At 33.2% G+C, this 10,557-nt stretch overlaps 1 protein-coding gene across 5 annotated transcripts; it reads left to right on the top strand.

The window, feature by feature from the left end:
• The first annotated feature begins 5,752 nt into the window (after positions 1–5,752).
• Positions 5,753–9,729, top strand: LOC132638255 (pectin acetylesterase 8-like). Of its 5 annotated transcripts, none has more exons than XM_060355201.1 (13): positions 5,753–5,903; positions 7,080–7,204; positions 7,297–7,379; positions 7,489–7,618; positions 7,728–7,807; positions 7,898–7,984; positions 8,186–8,310; positions 8,421–8,481; positions 8,575–8,627; positions 8,738–8,816; positions 8,931–9,036; positions 9,139–9,284; positions 9,423–9,729. In XM_060355201.1, the coding sequence occupies exons 1-13, from the start codon at positions 5,878–5,880 to the stop codon at positions 9,519–9,521; spliced, it is 1,200 nt and encodes a 399-aa protein (XP_060211184.1). In that variant the 5' UTR covers positions 5,753–5,877; the 3' UTR covers positions 9,522–9,729. The 5 variants fall into 5 exon arrangements, with proteins under 5 accessions (XP_060211184.1, XP_060211183.1, XP_060211187.1 ...); XM_060355200.1 differs by lacking the exon at positions 5,753–5,903 and adding an exon at positions 6,522–6,619; XM_060355203.1 differs by lacking the exon at positions 5,753–5,903 and adding an exon at positions 6,544–6,654.
• The last annotated feature ends 828 nt before the right edge of the window (positions 9,730–10,557 follow it).

Genomic DNA, 10,557 nt, shown 5'->3' on the forward strand with positions numbered 1-10,557 from the left:
CCCTTTGTCTCCACGAGGGAGCGCCTCTTACCAGTTGAGCTGCAGCTCAATTGGTAAGAGGCGCTTCCTTCGGGAGGACAAAGGGCCTGAGGTCACGGGTTCGAAGCTTTGCAGGGCGCAGCGAACTGGTGTGATTTCACTGCCACAATAATGCAGTGTACATGAGCAAGTCATGGAGGGCAACCCGCAGCATGCATGGGTTACACCTGCGGATCCTCAAACACAAGTCGCCTTTTTGTGAGGACCCCACCGCCTGGGTCGCCCAGGACCGGTGAGTAGACTCCTTGCGGGCCCCCTCCATGACATGCATGCTTGACATACTCAGGTATTGTATGGACAGGAAATCACACCAGTTCGCTGCGCCCTGCAGAGCTTCGAACCCGTGACCTCAAGCCTTTTGTCCTCCCGAAGGAGACGACTCTCACCAATTGAGCTGCATGCATGTCATGGAGGGGGCCCGCAAGGAGTCTACTCACCGGTCCTGGGCGACCCAGGCGGTGGGGTCCTCACAGTATTAAAGGGTTATTATAACATTTAAATAGTGGCATGTACTTTTATTTTATTTTATTTTATTTACTTATGGATTTTTAGACAAATATTGTCCTTGGTCTATATATAACATGTGGAAAATTATTGACCATGCGTGAAGTCGAGCCTAAATGATAACTGTTATCTATTAACGACGATCGGTTTATGGTATACCTATCCACGATCCCTTAGATTTGTGCAATTTGGGGTCTGTGGTTTTATTTTTTTATTTTTTTGTCCCTACACTCTTTGTCATCACTATTAGGATCATCCTGTCACCTTGCTCATAGAAATTCAATTCCAACATTTTGAGGTATCCTCCCATTCACCCATGTAATCACCTCCTAATATAATATATTTTGCAATCGACGCCATAATAAATCTATAATGGACTACGACTATAGTTTATGACTACAATCGATGCCATAATAAATCGATAATAGACTACGACTATGGTTTAGACTGCAATCGACGCTATACTAAGTTGTTGGGAACTAATTTTTGATGAAAACTCTAAATTTTCGCATGAAATGAAATCTGAAAAGTGGATAAATCGCCGGAAATGAGATCTAAAAAGTGGATAAATCGAGAGCTTTTGGAGGATTTTTTTTTTGGGTAATTAAAATGTTAGGGGTTGGGGGCCAAAGTGCAGTTTTCAAAACTTTCAGGCAGAGATTTGACACAACACATCAGTGACATGTTTATATCATAAATGGTGGTGAAATCACCAATTTTTAAAGACTTGTGGCCTTTTGACAAAATAACTTTTCAATATGGCCTTTTGGGCAACTCCCCCTAGAAAACTATGTTTGTAATTATATTTTTCTCCTAGATAAAATTGATTGGTTGAGGTGATAATTTAAGCTTTACTTTATCTAATTTAGAGGTCCGTTGTGCCAATGAAAAAGAGTAAATGTGTTAAAACACGTTTAGGTTAGATCAATCTATAATTTTAACGGATAGTTCCTATTTGAGTTCATTATAAATAGTTAAATAATCTTATATATATATATATATATATATATATATATATATATATATATATAAATAAATAATTGCAAGCAATTGGCTCGGTGACGTGGCAACCTTTCAATTCAGGATTCATATTTTTCTATTTTCTCGGAATTTTGACTTTTCCCTTGCTGTTATCATTTATTATCCGCTTTAACGTTTGTGCCTTTGGGAGATATCAACCTCGACATGTAGGTGGCTGTTTGCTTTATCAGAAACACATTATTGGTTCAGTTAAATATTTTTTCCATGGTGAAATTTTGAAGTTGTATTCTCTTTCCAGCCATATCATTGTCTGTCTTAAATTTCAACTGTGGAAATTTCACGTCAACTATTTAATTTTTATTTTTTTAAACTTCTACTGTGAGAGTTACTAGCTAAACATATGTTGTAAACGTTAATTTGCTTGTTTGCAGGAGATAGTTTCATCAATCTTGTTTTGTCGCGGCCAAACCTGACTTTTGCACAATCCAATAGAGTGTAATGCACTAGCACTTCTTCAGGTATAGAAATTTCTTGTGTTTGTGCACCTTTTTGCAAATGATTCTTGATATTGTTTCTGTTATTCTCTATTTCTTTTATTCTTTATTGTTGGCGATGTTTAAAGTAAAGAGTTATTGTCATTACATGATTTCTTTATAATGATTAAATGTATTAAGTAGTAGGACATTGGAAATCAGGTATTTTAAGGTTGTGTCATATGTACCAAGGGAGGTAGAGGGGGCTAAATTGCTTAGACTCAGGTGCGGGTATTTGAATTCTTGGTTTCTCTCTGTTTGGCCTGAAACATGCGTTCATGAGACAAAAGGACTATAATATTGAAGGTATGCCTTTAATCGGTTTTACCTCCCCCCCCCCCCCCCCCCCCCACAACAACAAAAACAATATTGTCACACAGACTCCGGTCAAAGTAGCCAAAGTTGATTGACCATATCCGAGACGTATCCCGCACCTGCACCCATACCATATGGAGATGGGTGCGGCATAGAAAACGAAGAGTCTGCGCAACTTAGGAAGGGGGACTGCAACAAAATGGATGGTGCTCAAATTTTCATTTTAATGGAATTCTATAAATGGTACTTGGTGATACATGTTAATAGTGATGTAGTTTTAAGTTTTATTCTTACTTGGAGCATGTAAAAAATCACTTCTAAATATTGTTGTCTATTGCTTTTCATAGTATAAGTGCTTTTACAATGTAATTGAATTCTAAAATAGTCCTAGGCTACATCCAACTTAGATTTTTGACCTTTAGTAAATATTTTTGTGGCCATCTGAATGTTAGACTAAACTTAGTTGCAGATAGTTATAAAAACTATATTAGCTTGCGTTGTTAATCCACGCATAATTTTGGTGATTCAATCTGGTGGTATATCTCTGCACCCATTCATTTGTTCATTCTTCACTTACAGGTTAGATAGTAATAACTTTATAACAAATTAGCATTTGTATGTTAAGATTTCTCCCACTAATAGAAAGTAGGGGCAAAAATACCCTAGACAAAGTTTTCTCATAAACATAATTCAATTCGGAATCACTACTTTTTTCTATATTCTTCAATATTTTCATCATAGCTTTTGACTCCTGCATTTCTTTCAAACCTTTTTTGGAAAACGATTTTCTTGAGCCAAGAGGGTCTATCAGAAACAATTTCTCTACCCCACAAAGGTAGGGGTAAGGTCTATTTACACGCCACCCTCCCCATACCGCACTTGTGGGACTATACAAGGTATGTTGTTATTGTTGTAGTATTTTTTTTTTTAAAAAAAAAAACAACAACAACAATTGGCCCTCAACCCAATGGAATTTATTATTTTCTTCTTTCCTAGATGTCTGGAACGAATTACATTGGTTCAAGGCATTCAAGTTGGCTAAATGTACTACTAAATGTTGAATCATCATATAAGAAGTTAGAGTATAAATTACAAAGCGGTTTCTACCTTCAAAAAATCATTATATCTGTTTGTATTCTAAATGTTACTGAATTTTGTTTCTTTAGTTCAATAACTAGTAAAAGGATATCAATTTGTGAACGTTGATTGGTACAGATGATTTGTGTAGGTTATGCAAGTTGAGTTCTGAGGCCCTGTTGAGAAGATGATAGATTTGATTGTCACTGAATTGAAGCCACAAACAAGCAGCACAACTGAAATGGTGAAGGTGAAGTAAATAGTGGTTGAAGCATAATTCCTCAAAGCTTTCATTAGTGTACTGCCTATTTTAAAAAAATATTTTATTAAGTTGTCACTTACAGTGGTTTTGTTTCTCAAGTTGGAGCAGTAGAATACCAATAGTATTCTAATTTTCTAACACTTTTCTCTTTAGTATAAAGTGTATAATTAAGAGATTTCTTCAAAAAATCAATTTTGAAGAGTTTAATGATGTCATTTGCATGATAGATACTTCTATTAATTTTCTATTGTTAAAGTCATTGTCCAACGTGACCTTATCTTTCTGATAGTAAGATGGAGGAGTTGTTTCGTTTGAATTTTTTATTTTCAAGTGCTTAAGATGAGATTTTAACTTATGAACACTAAACATTAAAAGTATAAATTAAACATGATGTCTAGTATAAATTAAACATGTCTTACGGTTAGTGTTTTTACAAGTGATTCGTTTCATTTGAATTTTTTATTTTCAAGTGCTTAAGATGACATTATAACTTATGAACACTAAACATTAAAAGAATAAATTAAACATGATGTCTTACGGTTAGTGTTTTTACAAGTGATAATAAGTTAATTTTGTTGTAGTAGTAGTTTATGGTAGAATCGTAAAGAGATGTTTGATTAATGAATATTGGATTTTCATTAGGAAAAAAAAACAGCTAACGAAGACATAGTGAAAGCATCTAACAAAAATATTTGTATGCTCTCGCTTATCCTTGAGTTTTCTTCAAGCCTTTGAAGGGTATATTTTGATTTCCTAAGATGATACTTATTTTGGGACAATTTTTTTTTTTGCTAAGGTGCACTTATGTTGGGTCGGATTTGAAAATTGAGCAATATTAAAGAGGAATACTTCTCTAATGTTGAGGGCGTAGTTGGTAACACTTGCCCATTTTTCTCTTGAAAGTCTAAGGTGATACTTATTTTGGGACAATTAAAATGACACTTATTTTGAAACAGAAGGAGTATGTTTCAAAGGAAGAATGAGAAACTAGGAAAGCTCTTTGCTCTTGTGTTCTCCCAGATATAATAAAGTTTGTCGTCTAAGAAGAATTTTTAATGCTAATCAAAAAATTAAAATTTCATTTGCATGAATTTCTATCTTCTTAAAAAAAGACAAATCATAATTTAAATATTCTTATTTGTATTGTAATTAGTACTTTTAACTTTTAAGATGAAAATTACTCAATTTTATTCATTTAACATTTTATTTTTTAATCTTCTTTACATCTTTATAACAATTGTATGTATGAATTACTATATGAGTTAACCCAAATGTATAAATTAATTCAGATATACGTTGGTAAGCATATTTTTCTTTCTAATAAAATAAAAAGATAATTCTAAATTCGTATTTGTTTGCTGGTCATTTCGATTAACCAATATTTGTTATAATCGCGTGAAGCGTGGATAACTTCTCTGGTTTTTAAATAAAGATATGAAGAGGTTGAAATTCCATTTTGCCAGTAAAATACAATTACATACTTATTATTTTTTATGCATGTGCATATCTACTATAAGAAAATTGAAATTAGTTGCGAAATATTTTTCGTCGGCTAAGCTGCCTAGTTCCATCACTAAACATGATTGCAGATTATCTAATTTTGTTGTTATCCCATCGGTAATATCTCCTTAACTAAGATCATTGATTTCAAATTTCAATGGTAAAACTAAATCAGTATTTTTTTTAAGTGATACATTTATTGATATACTAGCACCATTAATTACATAGACTGGTCCTTAATTCTGGAATAAGCGGTTCATGATGTCGTTGCCAAAAACATGAATATCTAATATATGTAGTAATAGTACATATATAGGATGACCTTTTTTAAAGAATTTGAATAGGCCATATACCTAAAACGATTAATGAATCAAGACTAACCCATGTGAATTGTTTGAAGAAGATAAAAGTAGCAAAGGGAGTTAATTTTCACTGCCAATAAAAGAAGACGATTGTGGAAACTTTTAATTTCTACGACCAAATATGAAGACTAATCCATGTGAATTTGTTCAAAGATAGAAGAAAAGAAATAAATAAGTGATGGAGATTGGAGACTATAATAAATAGAGCCAAATTCAGGCAAACTCATTCACCTCAACTTGTCTAACCCCCAAGCATTATTTTTTCTCCCTCTCAAGCCTCACTTCTGGTGCTTCAAGATCACAGATGAACTCTCTTTCTCTTATACAAATGTAAGGGGTAATTTAATTATGCATTTTTCCTTTTGGTTATTGTTATGAATGAATTTGTTTATGTACATATTGATGTTTTTCCATCTCTTTCTTTTCTTTGAAAGAAAAATTCATTGTTTGAATTAGTCCGGACCCAGCCAGATAACAAAAATGTCTAACTTAACAATGATATTAATCTTTTTTTGGAACATATTTTAGTATATTTCTAAGTTTCATTACGTTATGTAAATATGTGCATCCTTTTACAAATATGTGCATGCTCGATCACATATATATGCTAGGTATTATTACTAAATGTTTCTTGTAGATTAGATAACATTTTTTTTTCATTATTTATTTTAGTTTAATCACCTATTTAAACTTTTGCCTACACAATTTCATCTATTCACAATAAATCATCATATAGAATTATTCTGGAACTTTCATTTAAAGCATACACGTGTAATTCTTCAATTCACAAAAAATGATTGCCTAAAATGTACATAGAGTCAATTTATGAGTCCTAATCATCAGTTAATAGAAGGTTCCTCAATTAAAGAATTTCTTGATAGAAACGAAAATAATTTACACAGGGTGGTCCTTCTAGCTAGGATAATTAATTGTTTCAATAAAACATCAATAGGTTGACCCTTTTATATCATTTTGATGGAACATGTACTTAAAACGTTAATTGAAGAAACAAGAAGATATGTTGCTCCTATTGAATTTTGCCTGACGTAGCTTTTCTTATCATTGATTACTTCTTTACTATGTATGGATTTTAAATGAAAAATGAAATATTGTGGCTCTTCAATTTCATATTTCCAGTAATGCACAATTGTTCAATTAGCACCTCAAATCTACCTTTGCACATAAAAGTAATAGAACAGTTTCTGAGGAAAAGAAAAAACAAGCAGTTCACTCTCATAAAATTCACCTCTACTTGTATCCTCATAAGCATTGTTTGTTTTCTCCCTCTCTAAAAACCTCCTTTCATTCTCTTTATCTCAGCCTTTTTAAGAAGCTAGAAAAAGTTTCTTGCTGTTAACAACATGTAATCCTCATTCCATGTTTCGTCTTTGTATCTGTTTCTTTTCGATTCATTTATAATTAGTTGTACTGTTTTTTCTCTTCTTCTTGTTTTAACTAGAACTGGGCAATGCCTTGTGTAATTAGACTTCTTTTTGTTTGTTGTAGGAAGACAACACATTTGTTGGCTTTGCTAGCATGTCTACAAGTATTGTGTCCAACTGTTCTCAGCGGCGCAGATGAGCTATATGTCAATATCACAATACTCGAAAGCGCAACTGCCCAAGGCGCAGGTACTTTTTAGTTATACATAAATATTATCTTCCTGAATTTGTAACATAAAAGAAAATCATATGCATTTGTATTGTTTTTGAATCGTTGACAGTATGCCTAGATGGAAATCCACCAGCCTATCATCTAGATAGAGGACATGGTAGCGGAGTTCGTAGCTGGATTGTCTACTTGGATGTTAGTTTCTTGATTAATTCTTCTTGGTCGTTTTAAAATTTTCATATTTAACATAACTAAGACACCAAGTTAAACTTTTACCAACTCCGGAGAAATTTCATATTTATAGGGAGGCGGTTGGTGCAACTCTATCCCAGACTGCTTTGATCGTTCAACTAAGGACTTAGGCTCTACCAAAAGGATGGAACAACGAAGTTCTTTTAATGGGATACTTCATAATACTTCCGAAAAAAATCCAGGTGAAGCTCATATATATTTCGTTAATTCAAACGCAGTATGTAACTTTTTCTCTGTGTGCATAATTTTTACCCAATTCTTCTAACTGCAAACAATGTTGGGATTTGGTAGAGTTTTACAATTGGAACAGGGTGAGGGTGAAGTATTGTGATGGTTCATCTTTCACGGGTGATGTTGAACAAGTTGACCCTGTAAGAAATTAGTAAATACTACATATGTCTCTCATGTATACTCATAATTAATATCACTGATGATTTAACTTGGTGATAAATCTACATTAGGATAAGAAGCTGTTTTTTAGAGGGGCAAGAATATTTAAGGCTATTATGGAAGATTTATGGAGCAAAGGAATGAAAAATGCTAAAAACGTAAGATCCTATTTTTGGTAACTGGATGGAGCTCGATGTCCATCCTTCAGTGTTTTTGTTCTTTTCTTTGAGCTGTAGTTTCTCGTGTGGTTATTTACTGCAATTTCCAGTTACAAAAAGCATTATAGAGTATAAATTATACTTCACTTATATTCTACCTTACTCTGCTAATTAATCTTGAATACCAAAATGCAATGACAGGCAATTCTATGCGGAACTTCAGCCGGAGGGTTGGCAACAATCTTAAACTGCGACGAGTTCAAATCCCACCTGCCGAATGATGCCACAGTAAAGTGCGTTGCAGATGCTGGTTTCTTCATCAATGGGTGAGCTTTTCTTATTTGTACATTATGTGATCTCAAGTAAATGATATTCTAATCTTCTATTAACTTTATTACTGTCTCAACCTTCTGGGCAAGTTTCACAATTTATGCAGGAAGACAGCCTCTGGTGCTTCATATATTGAAGAGATGTATAGGAGAATTGTTAACCTACATGTGAGTCACATTAGAAATTTTGGTATGCTTAAGAAGTAGATGCAATTTAAATCTTTTGCTTTACTATAATAGCTTTTTCTCTCTCATTCTCAGGGATCGGCTAAGAATTTGCCATCAGCTTGCACGTCTGTAATGGAACCAAGTCTGGTAAGAGTTTAAGCTTTGGAAGCAAAAATGATTTCTTTATTTATGCTGGAGAATAAATATTGACCTCTAATTATAACATTATTTTTCCTAATTAATGATATATGGTGCGGTGCTTTTTCCCTGAGAATATCATTCCATACATCCAGACTCCACTTTTCATAATCAATTCTGTCTATGACACCTGGCAGGTCAAGGAGACAAATGCTAATTTTTCTTAGTTTTATGAATGTTATTCTTTTCTTTCTTTAGCTTCTATAAACCTAAAATAATTAATTCTAATTATTCAACACTCTTCACTCCAGATTAATAACATTTTGGTTCCTTCATACCTTGATCCTCAACATGCCTGGAACGATTGCGGCAAGAACATAAATAATTGCACATTTGGCCAACGTATAATTGTTCAAGGTTAGCATTTCTCTTTGATTAACTAATGTATACCTTCCAATTACACATGTTCACTGGCTCTTCTTCTCCTTTAATTTGTTTTTTTTTTCTCTTTTAATTTAGCCTTTGGAGTGGAGTTCTTGAAGACATTCAAGGGACTACCCCTTTCTTTTACAAGGGGTTATTTTCTCACGTCTTGCTATTCTCATGGTAGAATTCTTACAGCGTCGTATTGGTTCAGTTCTAGCTCTCCAAGGTTACTTCATAAGGTAATATTTGTTTGCTTTATCCATATAATGTTTGAATACACACTTTTTTGTTTTTGAATTTTATCATATGCCTGCCATTTTCGTTTTGATGAGTTCATAAAAAAAAAAATTAATTTCTTGTAACATTTATTTGTGTAGACAATCAATGAAGCTGTTGCGGATTGGTACTTTGAGAGAGCAGGGTTTCATCAATATATAGACCTGTACCCTTGTGCAAGAGATTGTATGTTAAGTTAGTGAAATTTAATAATGAATAAGCTTGTAGATGTTGTACCTGCTGCTTATCTGATGGTATGTAGTTGTTGACGAGTAGCTGACCTTTGGAGCAAAGAAAGTTTTTATGTTTTACACTTATGTCCTATTAGATTTTTATCCAAGTTAAGTTTTAATGTATTTCAATTTAGTCTTGTCGACTAAGCTAAGCTAAGAGATTGCTCAAGTTACCTCACCTTCTTGCTTTCAATCCTCTTCTTTCCTCTTTCTTCTCTCTTGTGATCGGTTAGTACATCTCATACTTTTGAAACAAGTTATAGTGATCCCAATAAAGAAGAAGAGAGAAATTTATAAGATTCAAATACTAATGCACCTTCATAGCCATAGAAGACATATTCAATTTACATTTACCCTTTGGAAAAATAAATCATTAATTCTTTTCTACAAAACTATTAATAATTTCGTCTCTCTTCATTGTTGAGTATTTACTTTCAATGAGGTTTCAGAAGAGATTAATGAAGTTTTGATATACACGTCAACAAATAGATGATATAGTTGAGTGTGAATAATATATATGATCATCGAATTAGAGTAAAACTAGGTAGTTTGACCACATGAGATTATAATTCTCAACTAGACACGCTTGTATTACTCTATTGTGCAACAAAAGTCTCCATTATACTATAAAATCTAAAGAAAAGAATAAAATATACAATCCATAGGTAGAGTTCATTAGATGGACACACCTTTGAAAAAATGGTCATTAGCCCTTTGAACCAAACACGTTTAAACTGCTCTACTGTGCACCAGAACAACAACAACATGCACGGTAAAATTCCATCAGGTGGGGTCTGAGGAGGGTAGAGTGTATGGAGATCTTACTCCTATCTTGTAACAGGTGTTATACCTCATTTTAACTGGGTCAAAGTAAAGTACAACATATTGGTGATTCCTAAATTATTTAGATTAAAGAGTCGCCACCTAATTATTTTAAAAAGGTGAATTAGGACACCTATTTTAACTAAATAAATGCTTAAAATTGACTCCAATTAATGGTTTA

This window comes from Lycium barbarum, chromosome 4 (assembly GCF_019175385.1).
Source record: "Lycium barbarum isolate Lr01 chromosome 4, ASM1917538v2, whole genome shotgun sequence".
Lineage (NCBI taxonomy): Eukaryota > Viridiplantae > Streptophyta > Magnoliopsida > Solanales > Solanaceae > Lycium > Lycium barbarum.

Excerpts from the sequence above, each read along its gene's own strand:
- LOC132638255 (XM_060355200.1), top strand. The coding sequence starts at position 6,549 with ATGGAACATGTACTTAAAACGTTAATTGAAGAAACAAGAAGATATGTT. Across the intron at positions 8,482-8,574 it reads GGAGAATTGTTAACCTACAT|GGATCGGCTAAGAATTTGCC; the intron begins GTGAGTCACATT and ends TCTCATTCTCAG. Across the intron at positions 9,285-9,422 it reads CTCCAAGGTTACTTCATAAG|ACAATCAATGAAGCTGTTGC; the intron begins GTAATATTTGTT and ends TTATTTGTGTAG.